At 40.9% G+C, this 19,389-nt stretch overlaps 1 protein-coding gene across 1 annotated transcript; it reads right to left on the bottom strand.

Annotated features, from left to right (window-relative positions):
• Window positions 1-560: 560 nt before the first annotated feature.
• Window positions 561-16,732, bottom strand: ip6k1 (inositol hexakisphosphate kinase 1). The gene is made up of 8 exons (XM_063473789.2): window positions 16,628-16,732; window positions 13,192-13,337; window positions 12,792-12,918; window positions 8,294-8,534; window positions 7,814-7,995; window positions 6,104-6,279; window positions 5,455-5,688; window positions 561-5,311 (listed from the first exon to the last, which is right to left on the bottom strand). Exons 2-8 carry the CDS (start codon window positions 13,306-13,308, stop codon window positions 4,832-4,834), a joined length of 1,557 nt encoding a protein of 518 aa, XP_063329859.2. The 5' UTR covers window positions 13,309-13,337; window positions 16,628-16,732; the 3' UTR covers window positions 561-4,831.
• Between the last annotated feature and the right edge of the window lie 2,657 nt (window positions 16,733-19,389).

Raw genomic sequence — 19,389 nt, 5'->3', positions numbered from 1 at the left:
CTAGAAAAATTAAAGGAAACTCCAAGAAAGTGTTGTAGCAAGGTGTTAGGCCTTACTGTAGTTGTGGAGATTTTTCCTTTAATTTGTCATTTTTGTGTGTAAATCAGACAGAATATTGCTTTTCAGCCACGTCAGCCTGCCCAATTCTCTATTTTCCATGACTATCAACAGACTCAACACTGGCAGTAAAATTTTTCTTTACCACCCTTTTCATTAAATCCCCACTTTTGATTGTTTTTCTTTTTTGGGTCTCATTTATTTAAAGCACCTGTTGCCTCAACCCCTGTTTTCTTTTTACTCTTCCTCCCCTGCTTTCAAGTCCAGGCGGAGGAAATAAGATTTGAGAGGATGAATTGTGGATAAACTGTGACTGGAAGGCATGAAAGCGTGTTTGTTTAGTTGGATCCTGGTCCCAAATGCCCAGAGGTGAATTTTTTCCTTGATTGTTCACTCTGAACTCAGACACTGGATGACGTGAGTGAGTCTTTACTTTACTGAGTCTTTTAATTCTGACCCCCTCCCTCCCCGAGTGTGCTTTCAAGAATCACAACACAAGCCCAAAAGCTTCTGGAAAGATTTAATCTCACTTATTTTCACTGTTCTAAACAAACAGTCAGGACGATGGCAGAGGCAGAGAATGCTGCTAAACAAGTCCAATCAATCACTGAGGCTAATATCCATGATGAAATCTCATGATCTGAGAGGACGCGTGGACCCATCGCCGCTTGAGACTCAGAGACGACTGGAACGAGGGCGGTCTGATGTGGTGGTGAAAACAGACTCAAACAGGAGGGCGTTAATGTGCATGCAGTTCTTCACCAGCTCCCTTAACATGAAGTGAAACAAACCGAAGACTGAAGAGGACTCTAACTCTTTCTCTCTCTCTCACACACACACACACACGCACACAGCTGAGCGTCCCAGCAAACAGCTCAGGAGCTCAGCGAGCCGACTCGAGTCTGGAATCTGGTAAATAAATCAGACTTCAGCTGGCTCCAAAAACACTGTTAACAATGCTCCCAACATCTCTCTTACACACACCATGTCTCAGAGTCACTAAATTTCTTTAAACTTTTATACATTGAGAGGGGGTGGGGGAGCCATGTAAAAGACAAGATCATGTACCCACAGATTTTAGGTAAAGGCAGGATAAAAAAATAAATTATCACCTTCATAAACCAAAAATAAAATATTCATATTTGCTCACTCTCTCTCTCTCTCTCTTTTTCCAGCTCCTGGGGTTAAGTTCCTGTGGCCGTCCAGCAGGGGGCAGTGCTGCATCAAGCCCAGCCTCAGGTACCAGTTGGAGAAGCATAAATGGACAAATACGATTGGCTATCGGTAGACCAATCAAAGGGAATAAATATATATATGTGTATATTTTTTAATATTATTTTTGAGGCAGAGCTGGGTGATAATTCAGTGTTTTCATTTATAAAAATATTTTTTATAGAATAAAAGATTCAAAAATAAAAGTTGAAAAAACTAATAGCTCAATGAACATGAATTTAATACTTCCGTGTGATTTTGCCTGTTTTCTGTGTTATGAAATACAGAAGGGTGACAAATTAAAGGAAAACCTCACTAAACCTCACTCACCAGATCTTGTAGGTGTGCAGATTTTTCCTTTTATATGTCACTCATCTGTGTATAATATATGCTGAATATGGTTATTCAGCCACATCACCCAGCCCTAACTTAAAGAATTAGGCTGTTGTCATTCTTTATTTTTCATTATTGTCAACAAATTAGCGAGATTTGTGAAGTTTCTCTTTTTAGAGCAACCAAGCCCATGAGCATTAGTTTTTTATTTTGCTTTAGCATGTTCAGGCCATCTTAAGTGTTATGTGTTATGAGTAAAAGTTCAAGTCTTGACCCCTTACACACAAGACTGGACCCTGTGGGGACATCATTTTAGGCAATCAAAAGGTTGTAGGTTCGTATTTAAAACATCAATGAAAAGTTCTTAAAATGAGAAATCAGCAACCCCATCGTCTGAGGAAGCTCAAGAATAGCCACTAAACTACTACTACTACTCCCACATTTACTATGTTTTTAAGGGGAGGCGTGCAGACACTTGAGTTCCTTCTAAATGTTACTGTAACTGGTGTAAACAGCGCTGTTGCTGGGGACGACTTTCAGCAGCATGTTAATGCTCATTTCTAGCTGTAGCTGCAAGGGTGTCAAACATGCAGCCCGGAGGCCAGAACAAGTCCGCCAGAAGGTGCAATCTACCCCAATTTTACTGCTTTTCCATTGAAACGATAAATAAATCATCTACTCCTGGAGTTCTGATGACATGATGTCTGGAAAGTGAAAAATGTGTTTTTGTTTACAAAAAAAAAAAAAAATCTCTAAAACTTTTTTTTGTGTAAAGAAGTAAAATTTTAAAACCAAAAATCACTTATTTTGCTTAAAACATCTCATCTGTTGTCAGAATTGACTTCTCTTGCACTTAAAAAAAGGGGGGGGGGGCCTGCAGAAGAGCATGTATGGTCTAAACTGTTTGGCCCCAGTTGAGATCAAACTGGGCTTTATGTGACCCATGAACTAAAATGAGTTTGACACACCTGCTGTCGCGAGTATCTACAGGATGAGGAAGGTGTGTCTCAGTGTTTTGGGTATTTTTTTCATGACATTTGTTGACAATAATAAATTAAGAATACAGATCTGAAGCCCCCTTTCAGACACTCACAGACGAAGCGCTGAGAAAGTCCTGTATGTGACTTTCTTAGCGCTCAACAGAATAACTTAAACAGCTCTGACATGTAGATAATGTCTCAGTTTATATAATGTAGTAAGGTTAAAGAGGGCCAGGGACAGCTTTCTCAGCAGTGCTCACAGATGCACAGAGAGATGCTGCTCTTATGGAAGACGGCAGTTCAAAGTGCGATTACACTGCTCACAATACTGGGTTTTTCAATGATGCAGTAAACATTGTGTGTGTACTTTTAGCTCTCGCCATCATTCTAGTGGGAGTGTTGTAAAGAAACCGTGAGGAACACTCATGTTAAAGCGACACGTGTCTGAAAGGGGCTCAAGCATCACCAACACCAGATTTGGAAAAGTGACACTTATGCTTCCAATAACCCCGAGGATGATTTCACAGGACACCAACTATTTGTGTTTTTCCTGATTCAATCTCCCAAAAAACAAAAACGAAAACGAAACAAAAAAAATAATACAAAAATAAAACAAAAATTAAAAGAAAAACAAAAAAAATGGCCATACAACATTTTGAAATGCATCTATGCTCTCTCCCTGAAGCCTACTTCTATGTCTCTTTTATTTGTGGGGGGTGTTTGCCATCTATTGCTTTCACAGATTCTTGGGTGTTTTTCTGAGCATGAGGTCTGTTCACCTGTCTAGATTTGGTTTCTGTAGAGAAAGAGGAGTGAAGACAAGGAGGTGATGGGAGGTCAGGGAGTGAGGGAAAAAAATGTGTTCAGTGGGAGGGCTGTGGGATTCAGCTGATTGGTCAATCAGACAGGACGCTGTGTCCTGGGACGCTGTCAAGCAGCTCCAAAGACAACTGTTCCCAGGATGTGTGTCTGTGAGCGTGTGTGTCCCTCTATCTTTGTGAGGACATCCTTCACATTTTGTTATGGTTAAAGAGCGACTTTGGTTTATTATTTCACTGTGCAGAACGTGTGAGAAGGCAGTTTCAAAACTGAAAGGAGGAAAGAGGAACGTTTCTCGTGTTTAGGGGTGTCAAACATCTGTTCCGCACAGAGGATGGACTGCTGTTTAGGTCCGAAATCCTCTACATATGAAGGTTGTTTGTTTAAAAAAACACTACTGTTAAACTGTAATGCAAATGTAATGACATGAAAGACGAAAAACTGATACACACTGCTTAAATTGCACTTATTGTTTAGCTGTAAATGCACAGTTTGAAAAATGTGAGATAAAACTGGGTTGAGCGAACTAAAATGAGTTTGACGCCCCTGCTCTAGTTTCCAGATTTGTACCAAAGGACATTAAGTACTCCGCTCTGATCTGGTTTTACCTGTTTCCCCTTTTTTTGTTTTTCAAACTAGTTCACTTACAGATTTTAGGCGAACACAGAGAAACCGTCCTCTTCCAACTATGCACACTCATCATTCTGAAAGTGATGGTAAAATAAACAAAGCTCTATTCAGACTTGACTGTTCTGTAATTTGAATCTTTCCCAGAAAGACGTTCCTGTATTTTAAAGTGGATCTCATCCACAACTTCATTCCTTTTAACTTATTTTTAGCCTCCTGAATGACTGAAATGAGACAGACATGTTCCTGCTGACAGAAACTTGTGAATGTCTTTAAAAAAAAAAAAAAAAGTAAAGCCACCAGGAGAAAGCTCAGGAGGAGCTCCACCACATCCTGTAATTTCAGAATGATTAAAATGGCGCCCAGAAAGACAAAAGTTACTTTAAAGATGAGCATGGCGACTACAGGGTTGTCATTTAGCTGTGGTTACGTTCAGGGAATGCATTATGTCAAAGGTCCTCACAAGAATAGAAGCACAAGCTGTGAGTGTATGTGTTGGTTCTCCGTATCATCTTTATTTGGCAGCCATTTTGGCTCCAATGTCCCACTTCCCTGCAGTTGCACGGCGATGTCCTGGAGAATCATGTTCCATATTTACAGCCGATTGTTGCTGGAAACACGGCTAGACAAACTGCACTGACAGCACAACCTGAACTATCTCACAACCAGCTGTGTGTGTGTGTGTGTGTTTGTGTGCGCCTCTATCTTTGTGAGGACCAGTTATACTTTGGGTGTGAGGGTGGTCCGCACTGTGGGACAAACCTTCTCAGGTCCTTACAAAGATACAGAAGTGAGTGATGGAGCTACAGGTTGTCGTCCCGCAGGCTTTCCAGGATCTGGACAAGGCTCTCCAGTCCAAACATGTAGCCCCTGTCTGGCCCATCATGTACAGCTGTGTCGCCACGGAAACCCTTGAAGGTGGAGTGGGCGAAGTCGATCATGCGAACGTCCACCAAGGGGGGCTGCTGGGGCAGGGGAGCGGGAGAGGGGAAGGAACCTAAACTGGGAGCCAAGGAGGTGGAGTCTGGATGAGGATGAGGCGATAGGGGGCGTGGGAGGAAGGAGTGGCAGTCTGACTTAGGGGGCGGGGCTTGTGTGGGAGGATGAGGGGAAGGTGATGGGGAGGCCGGAGCCATCAGTCCAGACCCCTGAGAGGGCAGGGATCCTGTGTCTGGCTTCTGGCTCATGTCCGTTTCACAGGGTGCATCGGGGGCCGGGCCACAGTGGGGCTCTGCGGGTGGCACGGAGGTCTTCGGTTGCCAGGCAGAGGGGCTCTCGGGTTCCTGCAGACGGAAAAAAAAAAAAAAAAAAAAAAAAATTATATATGTGTATCAGGTCAAACAAAGGGAATCAGTTGGAATCAGAACGCTTCCAAAATCGAAAAAAATTTGAAGTATAACAATAGTTATTTCAACATCAGGCGCACCTTTCCCTCATAGATGATGAGCAGTGAGGAAGAGTAGAAGCGATAGGATGCCTGCCTCTCCAGCACCGCTTTCAGGGTGCGAAGCTTATTCAGGATTGGCTCAAAGAGGTCCCGCCTCACGCCCTTTCCGTTGTGCAGGTACTGGTAGAGGGCCTGGCGGAAGCCTTCGATCGACAGGCCGCGGCCGTAGTACTTGTTCCTGCACAGGTAGTGACCGGTGTTCAGCTGGTACACCTGCAGGGACAGGTGGGCAACAGCTCAGTACAACGTGAGTCTAGATTAGATGTTCCCTTTGATTCAATTTAATCATTATAGTTGGAAAAATATGCATACAACCATTTATAATATTTATTTACATATTTATTCCTTTCCCTCTAAGTACTGCCACTAATTTGTGAAATTATTAATATCAGGATTATTATTAGTAGGACAATTAGAACTAGTGCTCTTTGTTGTCCTAATAACAGCAGACACGTGAGCTTATCTTGCAGAGGTGGTAGCAGATTGCGATGATATTGCACCCGCTTCTCCTGCAGCATTCGGTTTGTTGCAGGATCAAACAATAAACTAGTGTGTGTTTATCTTTTTGTTCAGGCCCCTGATGGACCACTGCTCTCATGTGTTCAGCGGTGCGAGTCGTCCTTTGTACCTGCATGCCACACACTCTGACTCCCAGCGTCGCTGAGGTGCTTTGTTCGCATTTCCTTATCTGCCTGGCTGCCTTCTCCTCCGAGGCGTCGTCTCCGTGCTGCCGGGTGCCCATCTTCAGGTCCAGGATGCAGGGGTAAGAGAAGTGGTGCACCACGTTCTCTAACAACAGGAACTCTGGTTAAAAAGCTGCAGTTAAGGAGCCAACTGTCCTTGACCTCCACCCTTTTTTATGTTTGATCTCTTGTGCAAAAAGATCAAACAACTACTAAATCTAAAAGAAAAACTAAATGTATGCAAACAAAATACTGTGCACAAACTCAACTGAAAGTTAAAGTCAGTGGGATATGACTGACATTAAGAACCCACCCAGGAAGGGAGAGATTTCCTCTCCTTTCAATCTTGATTTTTCTTCTCCCCAACAGCGCCTTTAATGATTAAAACTAAAACAAAGGCTTTCTGAAAACCTCACTCTTAACAAAAGAAAAGCCTGTCACACTCAAAGATGACAGGCCTGGACACTGATCATTTTGGTTATGCGAGTGTTGTTTGTGTCTGTACAGTAAATATGGAGAACCTCTGAGGTGACAGCAGCGTGCTGAATCTGCTTTGACAGAAGACAGATGGAGCTTGTTGAGGACAAAGTGTGTGCTGCTCATTCACTCCCCTCAGCTCTAATATCCAGACAGCTGCAGGCTGCTCTCTTTGAAGCTGCAGATCAAAACATGACCTCTAACCTGATAACCTCCTCCTTTATTCCCACTCTGGTCTGCACAGACTCTCTCTCACATTTACATTCGGCGCTTCCCATTATCTGATGGCCCACAGCTGGTCATTTGTTGTGTGTCATTGCCCCTTTTCTTCTTTTCTACAATGTCTCTGATACATGAAGATGTAAAAAAACAAAAGTAAATCAGCATTTTAAAAATAAAAACAAAACAATAGCTAACAGGCAAAAAAAGGTATTTGTGTGGAATGAGTATGCGGCCATGTTCTCCAGGTTTAACCAATCAGCATCAAGACCCATCTGGGTAATTTTCAGGGATGCTAGGAAGTACTTCCTCTGGCAGACCTCTAAATCATGAGAAAGGTGCCTTTAAAAACGTGACAATGTTATTCACTTCACCAATCAGTGTTTTTAATATGCTGTGATTGGTTAAATGTACCTTAAGGTACATTCATTACCTTTTTTTATCACCACTTAAATGTCAAGTAGTGCTTCCCACCTGTTGGTTTCACCACCCTGGATGGCCAGAAAAAACAATACTAGAAGAGTTTGGGTCACTGGGAGAAAATATGACATGAAATGAAACTTGAATGAAGTTGAATGAACATCAGTTTTCAGTTTTCATACTGACCTCTGCTTCAATAAAACCTATTGTGGATCACAAATAACTGATAAAACTGCAAAAACTATCAGATCCAAAGAGTATGTTTGAGTTACTAATGATGAGATGTAGAATGAGACGTTTCATACACCCAACTTAAAAATAAACTATGCAGGCATCGATCATATGAAAAACTAACATACGGTATTTTATCTTAATGTAATTTTTGTACACTGGTTTATTCCCATTTCCTATGATCATCTTTGAAAACTAGGGCCAATTAAAATTTAATATATTGTCTTAATACACAGATCAGCAGGATAAACAGCAGGACCCTTGGTTACATGGTGTAAATGGACGTCAACATTTTTGGGGAAGGATACTGAAGAGCTTTCGGTCCTTGGACTCAGATCTCATGCGGCTGAGCTGCTGTTTGTGGCAGCGAAGGCTCCAGGGATTGTGGCTGATCTTCTCTGACGTCAAACCGCTGTTCCAGTCCAGCATCTGGAAGGGAACATCTGAGAGGACCTTTGGGTCGAGTCTCGGGCTCTTCAGCTCTGCCAGACTGCAGAGAGGAGAAAGAGGAGGAGAGGGGATCGTTAAAAGCACTGCATGTGACCCTCTGCTCTGACTGCTGCATCTACAGTGGGTTTCAAGGTTCTGTTATAAATGTGAGCACTGGACTGTTTGATGCCAAATGACCCAATATAAAAATAAACTACAAGTTCTCTTGTTATCTGCCTTCAGCTTCTCTCCTTTGTCGTCAAATTTATGACATAGTTCAATAAAATATTTTCACACGAACCGTCCTACATCAAGTGAAATCAGTCCACGAGTTCACTGTCTCCTCGAGTATATCTTACTTATCCGAGGTCTCTGTGTCGTGCACCTCCCTCCGATCGGGCCGCTCCTCCTTGTGTTCAGAGGTGGATGAGGAGCGATGCAGGCTGCGGCGGGAGTGTTTCCTCCTCGGCTGCTCCCTCTCTGGGGGGTCACGCTCCTCATGCTCGCCGGCTCCTCCCTCCATGTTGCTCTCCACATAGGGGTAGGCCACCAGGTTGATGTAACCGTCAGAGTCACCTTCAAAGCACACCAGCACCACACCTGACAGGACGGAGCCAAACACAGAAAGGATGTTGGGAATTATTAAAAACATTTCAGAGCAGAAGAGAAAAAACAGACTATTGAAATACTCTGAAATGCCAAAGGGGAAACATTGCATTTTTAAAGGTCAGTATTTTTTGTACCAGTGACCCACAGAAGAGTCAGGCTGAGTCCAAAACAGATCCAGTTTTATTATTTTGTATGTATTTTTGTTTTTATTTTTATTAATCTGTCAGAGGTATACCCTCCCCAACGCCCTCAGGAGCATTTAGAGCAGTCTAAAACCTGAACTTTTGGCTCACAGGGATTTATTGTACATACACTAAAGTCAGTATTTGAAACATTGGTAAAGTTTAATGTCAATACCTATCTATCCATCTATCAAAAAAAACATATGCATCAAGATGTACAGAGTGCTTCTAAAATTTGATTGAACAACGATTTATGGATAAAATAAGCAGACAGTAATGTTTTTGTATAACAGATGTACGTTTGAACATCTGTTATATTTAGCTTTATAAATAGACCAGAGCATGTCATCCCTGCTAAGCCAGACACTCAACATCATCCATCTTAGTCCTAATTTAATTTAGCTGTCAGTTTGCTCATCAGTGGAGAAGCCAACCCCAAATATGAATTTCAAACTTCCCTCAACAGCACAGAGCGAGTTCTCCATCCTCAGAAAACTTCACCTCCTCCTTACCCGCATCATAAGAAGTAATTTGATTTGACGGTGCCAAGCTGCGGTGGATGAAACAACCTTGACAGATACAGAAAGTCGTGCCTGGGCAGCTGTCCGTCTGTCAGTCTGTCTGCTGTTATTTAATCAGCAGGACAATGGGTAGTGGGCAGACATCCAGAGATAAATTTAGACTCCTTATGGAGCACACTTGTCATGGCACTGGGAGCCAGAACACCAGCAGGGTGGACTAGTGGGAGTACAAGCCTCCGATCAACTGCAGTACAGAACCCTTGGAATACGTCCATCATATCTCTTGTAAAGGAGGCAAGTGTGCCAGAGACATGGATAACCACAACAAGAAAATTTTGAAGAAATCTGTGGCATGGTTGTCCTGCCACTCCCCTCACAGAGCCAATCAGCAGCAGACGAAGCAGGAATGTGTTCAGTCCCTGATGGCCAGAGACAAACACCGTCAGAGCCATCATGAAATCACACACTGGTTTGGTAAATCTCATTTTGAAGCATTGAGATAAGCATTTTCACTGATGCCGTTTTAGTGTTTTCAAACCAGATGTGACAAGTGAGGGGCGAGTCTGAATGTGAAACCACATGCTCAGTGGCTAATGAGTAGTCAATCACAAGTCACAAGCCAACTGACCGGATTACGTTCACACCATAAACAAATGTCTATGAAGACTATTTGACACTGGACAGTGACCACCTTCTCCAAAGGGTGCCCGTTCTGGTCTGCACCTGAGTCCAATTACCATGTTCACACCTGCACAAGCAAACCACAAAAGGGACACCAAACCAGAGCTCAATTTAAACAGACTAAATGCCACAGGATTGAAAAGTGGAACATTCTCTTTATAATGTTGGTGCCTTAGTGTTGGCCTGAGAGTAAGTCTTTTCTAAGGCATTCAAATATTTGGTGTCTAAGAGAGTGTGAGTGCATGGCCTGCAGTCTAAAAAGTTTCTAAAAACTGCACGTAACTAGTGCCAAAAAAACAAAACACACAAAAAAAACAAAGGCTACAGATGCGACTTAATAGTTTTAGGGGCTTATGTCTGTTAAAACAAAAAAAGACAAATCACTGCAGTTTAAAAGAACACCTTTTCCAAAGCAGGAAATGCTTGGATAATGTCTCAATTAATAAGAGAATAGTATATAATCTGACCTGACTATGAGCTCAAACCTGCTAAGAGTCAGTAAGCAGTGCTCAACTGAGACGCTGCTGTTTAGTCTCGTCTGCCTTCCTTTTGGCAGACATTTTGATATCACAGAAATGAAACTAATGCTTCATAATGAAGCCTGCGTTTCATTTGCGTTTTAGTGGTCTTTGACATTTGCTTGGGTCTGTTACTACAGCAAAATCAAGTAGAAACAGTCAGACTCTATGCTTGGTGATGATGAGCAGAGCAGCTAAACCTCTCCTCTTCCATTAAACATCCGTACTTCCTTCCTTCTCTCCTGTCAGTCTGCCTCTCCATTCACCACCAAACATAAGAAAATAAGGAATATAGAGCATGAGTGTTTGATGCTGAACCAATGAGGGTTTAGCTCCCCTAAAAGAGACCTTGCTGCTGTGAAATCAATAAAATTCAACTGTCTTTTACTACTGGCTTATTCAGGCTAACAGGAGGTTCAGGAAATGTCACAAAGACATTAAAAGACCTTTTCAGACCTCTTTGATGAGATTTAAGAGCGCACACAGTTTTGCAGGGTACTGACTGCTAATACAGGGACTTATTTTAGATTTCTCAACTACAAACAGCAGTGCCTTACCCAAAACCTTACAGCTAGTGGTGTAGTGGTGCGGGAACTTTCAACGAGATTTTGTGTTTCTACACGCTTTTCTTTGAAGCCTATAAACAATCTACCATAGTTAATGTGACTTTACATTCACTCCATTTAATAATACAGTGCTTTCATTTTCTTTCACCACAGCAGCTTGTTAACTGATCTCATTAACTGATACCCTCATGCTGCCGTCATTGTTCGCTTCTCTCTCTATTAGGGTCTGTTCAGGTCCACTGTATTTTGGATCCTGTACAATTAGCATTCGGTGGGATGTGGCTATGCCTGCTTGCCTTTGGGATCAAGTATCAGGCAGGTTTTCCATGATTCGTTTATAGATATGACACATATAAAAAAAACAATGTATGTAGGCCAAAGTGCTGAACAGCTAAAAACAACCTAATAAAATTCTAAGATGTTTTCAAGATTAGAGTTTTATTGGCCCACAAAAGATAGGCAAACTAATTTAAATTAGTCGAAACTAAAGCTGTAAATGTAGTGGAGAACACTATATGTCCCCCTTTTAAATTTGCTTTTGTGTTGCGCAGGTATCACTATGACAGAGAGAGAGCAAGAGAGAGCAGTTTAACTGAATACAACTAGTTTAAGTTTTTTCTTTATAGCTTTGTTGCTGTGGATTAGAGCAGCTGGAAAAAGAGTTTTTTTTAATATTTATACTTGTTGATCAGGTTACTGGAAAAAGGCCTCTAACTAGCTTTTAATCCTTTAAGTTTTTCTTTCTTCCATGATGACGACGACATCACTTTACCTTTAATGATGAGTTTTGACACATCAGTATATATCAATAAAGATGTGGTCTGCCGACCATGGGAACAGTTTCTGGGTTTTTCCAAAGGTAGGTACATAGGCACAGACTAACCTCACTAACGTTTGATGCACACCCAGTCATTTTGTTTTATAAGCAGGCCTGAAATATGACAAAAACCTCCCACTTCATAAAAGAGGTTCAAGGGTTACTCTTCGTTACTGTCAAGAGGTAAAGAGATAATAACATTTACAGCAGCAAGCACTGTTATTGTTGCTCCGAGAAAAATGTTTTTTTTTTTGTTTTGTTTTTTACCCTGGGTCGTGAGGTAGCAGCCTTGAATTTGCTGGGTGTATCAGAGAAAAGAGGCTCCACCATTCCCATAAACTACAGGCTTTTCTCATTTCTGTAAATTGTTCCTCCTCATGTGCTCCAACCTACAGCCTACAACCAGAACACAATACACCATGATGACGGATGTCCTAATTCCTAAAAGCAGGGGAGGCCGGCTGGAGGAACAAAAAAAATTGAAAATGCACAGATGATCTGCCCTTCACTGTTTCTGTGTGAGGTTTATTATCTTGTTACATTGGAAATTGTTATGAATTTAATTAAACGTGGCCCTAAATATAAACATGTCACGCACACTGTCTGATATCATAAAGTCCTCGCCATCTCCGACAGGAGAGGACTAAGACCCAAAGAGAAACGAGATACCACAGCGTCATCCTAACTGCTGCTATGTTATCAACCAGTTATTTGCATATAAGCACTCTCTTGAGTCAGTTTGCTTAACAAAACTGATTGCTCGCTGAATAGGCAAACAGCCAGAAAATTTATTTACTCGTTTTATTTATTTATTTTTTTAAACTAGCCATTGTTTATGTCAGTCACTGCCTGCATTTAAGCACATCCCATAATGGAGCTGTAGAAGTGTCGACTATAAATCAACAACTCCAGCTATCTCCCGCCTGCTGCTCTGGTACCTGACATCAGTGAGCAGTCACCAACCTTTATACTCTGGAGTGAACTCTTTCATCTCAGGAGGAAGGGACTCGTAGAAGCGCTGCTCTCTACTGATGAGAGGCTTACACACTGTGTGGTCATCATAACGCATCATACTGGTGTGACCGCCCACCTGAAAACACAAACACACGCAGAACGCATACATAAAAAGAGCTAACAGGCAAAACAAAAAGCTAAATGTCTTAACAAAGAGACGATATTTACAACTGCTGCCTCTAAAAAAAATTATTATTATACCACAATTATACCAGTAAGTGCATTAAATTTACATGTAGTATGAACAACCTCTTAATATTTATGTTTCTGAATGTTTGGCAGTTTTCCTAATGCAAACGTTCCTTTTTTAGATAAAGACTTTTCACCGTCACCGACTGTTAGCACTCACCTGGTGTATAAAAGGCTCCAGTGGAACGCCTCCTGCTCGTGGTCGTAGTGAAGCCCCTCCCCCTGTGCCCGCCCCCTGTAGCTTGCTGTCCATGTTGTTGGTGTGAGGGAGGCACATGGCTCCTGGCGGACGCACCGCGCCTCCTCCTGTAGATAAGAGGGAGATTTAACCACGAGGAAACACCCGAAAAGTCCTGAACTCCTGCTGTAGTTTCAATACTGATAAAGCGAATTAATTTATCTTTGGAGTAATAAAGTTTAATATTGCACTATATTGAATATTGAACTCCACATTTTAAAAAAAAGTCATGTTTTGCATATAAAAGTGAGTTCCTTGTGCTTTTTTCAGGACTGTCTCAGTAAAACCCAAAATGAAACTGCTTTGTGGAAAATTTGTACTTCATGTCCATCAGTTTGTACAAGTTTTTACATGTTTCATTAAGTCAACTGCTTTTGGTATACCGAGGAATTCCTGACTCAGAATTAGCCTTCAGAGGTGACTCCACGTAACAGTAAATGCAACTGTGTTATTTGACAGAAGCTTTGTAATTGGTGACTCAGCAAGTCGTCTTTGGCAGGGAAGATGTTTCACTACCAGTACTTTACACAAGTTATAGGGTAAAAATATACATCTGCATAGTTGCATTTAAAATTACAAAGTTAAGTTTTAGAGACATTCTTGTCAGCCAAAACCTTTCACAATTTTCTCACCTGGGTGGGCCTTTTAATATCTGGCATCTGGCAAACTGGCCGTTTATGAGCTCATTAATTTTATTTTGTGGGGTGACCAGAACAACAACAACAACAAAAAAAACCATTCTCTTATAGTGTGCATTGTTACAGCATGTCCTTTCACCCTCTGTGGGAAGCCTGTCTCCCCTCTTAGAAAGCTGACAGATCGAAAGTGAGGTAACATTAGTTAATTACATAACAAGCACAGTCCTCTAAAGAGCTGACTATGAACCATTAGTTTAACTCTGAACAACACGCTTTAGCCTCAGCTGTCTCTGGGCTGTGAGTTTACACGTGAATATACAGCCAAGACTTGAAGTGACAGGAAATTTCAGTCAGACAACCTCTTTGTTATAAAATCAAAGCTTTGGCAGGAAAGAAAGGCGAGTTAGAAAATTACTTGAAGGTAAAGACTGATTTACTTCAGATTTATTGTCAATTCGGCTGCATTAAAACACCATTGAATAGAGGGCATAAAGCAGGACAGACACAAACCTATTTAATGCTTGCTACATACCACTCATAAACTAAACACAAACCAGTTTCCTCATTTATGGGGACACTGTTATTGGAAATTAAAGTGTGCATGATATGGACCAGCACTGATCCTGAAATATAAAGATGTGCCACACACAAGAGAATGTTGACAACTATACATTAAAACTACAAGTAAAAAGAACAAAAAAATTGTAAAACAGAATTAAAGTCAAATCCAATAAATACCAGAACACTGCAGTTGATCCAGCACCTGTGCAAAACACACTGGCTGTGGATGGGAGGAGAGCTGACTGCTTGAACCTAGAAAACATCTGCGGAGTGGCTGAAGTTTTTTTTTTGTTTGTTTGTTTTTTAATTATCATCATCATCATCATCATCAGTAGCAGCAGTGGCAGTAGTAGTATTTAAACTGGTTTGAAGGGTGCCAAAATGTAAAAACACCCCATAAATATTAAAGAACTGATAATAAAGGGCAAAGGACAAGAAACAAGATGAGATTTAAGACAGGTGGGAGGAGTTTAGAAATGTCATTGTAATGACCTGAATGAATGAGCAAATTTTTCTAATACGTCCATCTGACACCATTTATAAAAAAAAAATAGCTACACACGCTGACGAGTTGGAGAAAGATGAGGATATCCCAAAGGTTACTGCTGTATTTTTCTTCAGCAGTTAGGAAAAGGGTGGAGAGGACTGACTAGAGTTGGTGTTGGGCTTGTGCTGCAGTTATTGTTTAAACGTGTTAAGATTTACTGGGAAGAGCCCATAACTCCAATACTCAAATAAAGATAAGCAACAAATTCACATTCCTTTGCATCTTTGCCAGTGCTACCCCTCAGCGTCCTAGTAGATACACCTATGGTATCAATTTGAAAATCCTAAGCCACCTTTATTCTCCAGTTATTGCAGTCACAAGATTTTAAGAACATCTTCCTCGTTTCCTCTGACCTTGAGGTCAAGGTCTCTGAGATTTGAATGTCCGAGATTTGTAGTAGATGGACCTATGGTATTAATTTCAAAATCCTAGGCAACTTCCTCAAGTTCTCGCATTCACAAACATTGCCTCATCAGCCTTTTATGGCTCAGGGTTAAAAACAACTTATTCTGCTTTTCCTTATTTCCTAAATAAACAAAACAAAATATGTGTAGTAGTTTAAATAACGTGTAGATATGAGTAATTCCAAAAGCCGCAGCTTCAGACTGCTCTAAGCACCCAGTTTCAAACAGTTTTCTTCTGCTCTTGGCTCTGTATGATGTCACTCAGAGGGGATATCCCTAATATGGTCACCTCATGTACACAGCTGTGACTCGGAGCAAGGGAGCCTCATGACAAACAGCAGGCCTCAGTACAAGATACAGGTTATTTTGACTTGTGAATCACCCAAAGCTACTCTTTTCTCTTTCTGACATCATATAGTGTACTTAGATTGACTAGAAATAGTAAATGGATCACTGTTATAGCATATATATATATATATATATATATTTTTTTTTTAGTATCAACTCCATCAACTTTGCCAAGAGGACTGAAGGAGATGGTCTACTGTCTGAGCAACAGCTACCTCAAATCAATTTAGAGAAGGACCCAGTCTCCATAAATTTATTATAAACATGTAACAAAGTTTAATATAAAATGTTAAGAACATGACACCATAAAAGCAGCAGGTTTGGTTAAAATATTGGGTAATACATCGGCTCTGATATCAAACTTTGAGACTGATGGGCTCCTAATAGAAGGAGTTTTTGCAGAAAGAGCCGAGTAATAGGCGGATAATTCAGTAATTAGATCCTTCAGTGATTACATTGGTGTGGTTTAACTGGTTGCTAGGGTAACACAGTGAACCATAACACTGGAAAAAAGGTTTAATCAACCTTCATTAACTCAGACAGCCGTGGCAAATAGCCAAGAGAGACACCCACCTCTTGTCCTTGCTGCTTACATGAACATCAGGGGCCACATTTATACTGAAACAGTCTGAATGGGCTAAAACGTTTTAGTCATTTCTACTGCGGTATACATTTGTGCTTTTTATTTTAAATGGTTCACATTTTTTCGTTGTGTTTAATTTTTCAGTCTACACTGGTGAATTCATCTTCAATATAGGGGCAAAAACAAGGAAGTGGTTTTGATGAGATGTCTGCTTTGGTACACAGAGAGGAAACTGAACTACAGGTGTGAATGCTGAAAACTCATCCTTTGATCGTACCCTGGGCATGGGCTCGGGTGTGCAGTGACGGGGACGGGGGGGCGCAGGGCACCACGGGCTGCTGGGAGCGCACGCCGGCCCCGGGGGGAGGCGGCGCCAGACCGAAAAACCACCTCGCAAAGCCTCCAATCAGAGTGCTCCAATCCACCGCCGGCACCACGGAGATCCAATCAGGACAGGGGGCTGGGGGGCAGAGATGGGGGGACGGCAGGGAAAGCAGGGTGTCAGTTAGGCAGGGTCACCACTTCCTGAAAGACAGGAAATGACACAATGTCAGTTGTAATAGTTTAGCATTCATTTAAGGTGTACAGTGTTATTTTGTGTGGGGAAAATTGGCTTTCTTTAATGTGATGAATCAACCTGGAAAAAAAAACAAAAAACAAAAAAAACTACTGTAAGTGACAGTTCTCTTCAAATATTTCACTTCTTCACATCATTTCTGTGACTAATAAAAACATGACATCAGCTCTAATGGGTCAGAAGATGGGGTGTGAACTTGCACAATATACTTTTTCACTGGCCCCGGCTCATCAGCTTTTGTCACACCCTATGAATAGCTTTTATATCTTTAAACATGGAGTTCATTGGAAGTGGAGGACTGGGAGTATCCTTCTAGGAAGACAAAAAAAGAAAAAAAAATCCCATAAACAATGTATTAGATTGTTCTTGAGGGAAAAAAAACCCCAATGTTCTCATTTACAACAACTCCAAGTGAATCTGAACTCGCCTTATAAAACAGCATTTCCTGGACAAGCTGCCACAAACAGTTGACATCAAATGCTTCAGCACATCAGCTTCCACCAAACTGTCACGCACGCACGCGTTTTATGTCTCAATGAGTAGGATAAGAAAAATCCTGTTAATGACATTGTACTTTAAGTTTTATTACTGGCTATAGAAACCGTGTACATCATACTGCTAAGTGGTCATCTCATATATCTGCAGACTTTCCAGTCAGTTGTTTTTTGTTGTGTTTTAATCTATAAATCTCTGCTTGGCTGGGTTATTTCTTATCTGTTTCTATATCTGTAAACACCACAACAACTAGTATAGACTACACTCTCACATTATTATATGAATGTTTGTCTCCAGAGTCACAATGGAATAATCCTGAAATAATCTACAAAAGCAGATGAAATTATCAGAATTGGTTATGATGGGGGGAGATTAAGTCAATTTTACAAGAGAGCAAGAGACTAGCTCTTTTGGTCAGTGTGAATGCTTTGATGTCTCTCCCATAATGATCTGTTACTGCATATGACTCACAGGCTTGCGTTCACTTATCTGTACTGAATATCAGTTTTATTTGTTTGTAGATTGTTATGTTTTTTATTTGTTGTCGTTTCTGCTGCCCTCTTGGCTAGATTTCTCTTGAAAAACAGATTTTTAATCTGAGTGAGACATGGATTTTTTTTTTTTAAGTATAATAAATACAAATAAATATTATGGGCAACTGCTGAGGCATTTTCCATAATTATTTCTTCACTTCTGAACCTTTTCTGTCAGAAGGTTTAAGTATTGACACGATGAAGTCCATTTGCTGAAGGATCATCCCCAAAAAGAACATCTCTGTTTAAAGATACCGTACTGATTTTCCTTAAGTGCTTCACACTAATACATTATGTACATTATGATTGAGGATTATTTTCTCATTCACAAAAACATTGCTCAGTAGAATAAAATAAAATCAAAGGCTTATTTTTCTGAACAAAGACTTTTAAATCCATGACGTGACAAGATGTGACCGTCAGTACTTTAAAATGTAGCTCTCGTTGTTTTTCTGTTATGTGAAGCAAAGCAAAAAAAAAAGAAAAGAAAAGAAAAAAAGAAATGTCTGTCCTGGCACAAAGAAATTACAGTAAAATAGTCTGTGTTATCTAGTTTTAACAGAGATCAATACATTTTCCTGTTAAGGCCATTTAAAACAAAACAAAAAAAACAAAAAAACAACCCAGCGGATTCTGGGGGTGGGGGATCAGGGGGAACCTTTGTTTCAGATTTAAATGATTAATGTTGATACGGTTTAACTTTATTCTTAGGATGTTAGAGGCCAGATTGAGATGATCTGCAGGCCAGTCCTGCCCCTCAGACTTTTTTTGCGCTATACCACATGTTCTATAGCACCAGGAGAGTGAAAAGGTGGTGTAGAGTCATTGCACATAATGATGGTGTCTATAATAAAATCAGCAGAATAATCAATAAAAAAAAATTAAAGCTGCCGCTTGCAGCCCCGTGCAGACATTCAGCTCAATACACGAGAGCCTGTGAGAGAAATGTGGATGCTGCCAGTAACGATAAACACCAGTTTGGATATATGCAATTACAGCATAAACGTAGCTTTAACAGTACAAAACCAGACTTTGTTTTTAACCACCATGATAAAAGTCCTGTTCATAAACATGTCAGAGGTTAAACTACTGTTCAGGATCCAGCGTCAGTCTGAGAGGCATTTATTGTGACTCTATCATAACTTCAATTTTTCTGTAATTTAACAAAACAGAAGAGGGAAAACCTACAAGCAAGATGTTTGAGTAAGAAGCTACAGACACCCGGCGCTTACCAAAAATCCTGAAAACCTCAAACATCTAACATGTCATCAAGGTAAGAAATACCTTCAGCTTAAAACACACTCGCATTGGGCCCACATCACAGGAGTGGATCACGACTGCTCACCACACAGCGCACAAATTTAACCACGATGGGACAGCCTGTTCTCAAGTCACGATCCAACCTCGACCAAGCGTGAGCTTCAGATACAGGCT

The sequence above is a fragment of the Pelmatolapia mariae genome, linkage group LG5, assembly GCF_036321145.2.
Source record: "Pelmatolapia mariae isolate MD_Pm_ZW linkage group LG5, Pm_UMD_F_2, whole genome shotgun sequence".
NCBI lineage: Eukaryota > Metazoa > Chordata > Actinopteri > Cichliformes > Cichlidae > Pelmatolapia > Pelmatolapia mariae.
The sequence above is the reverse complement of the archived record's forward strand: the minus strand, read 5'-3'. Positions and strand labels throughout refer to the sequence as shown.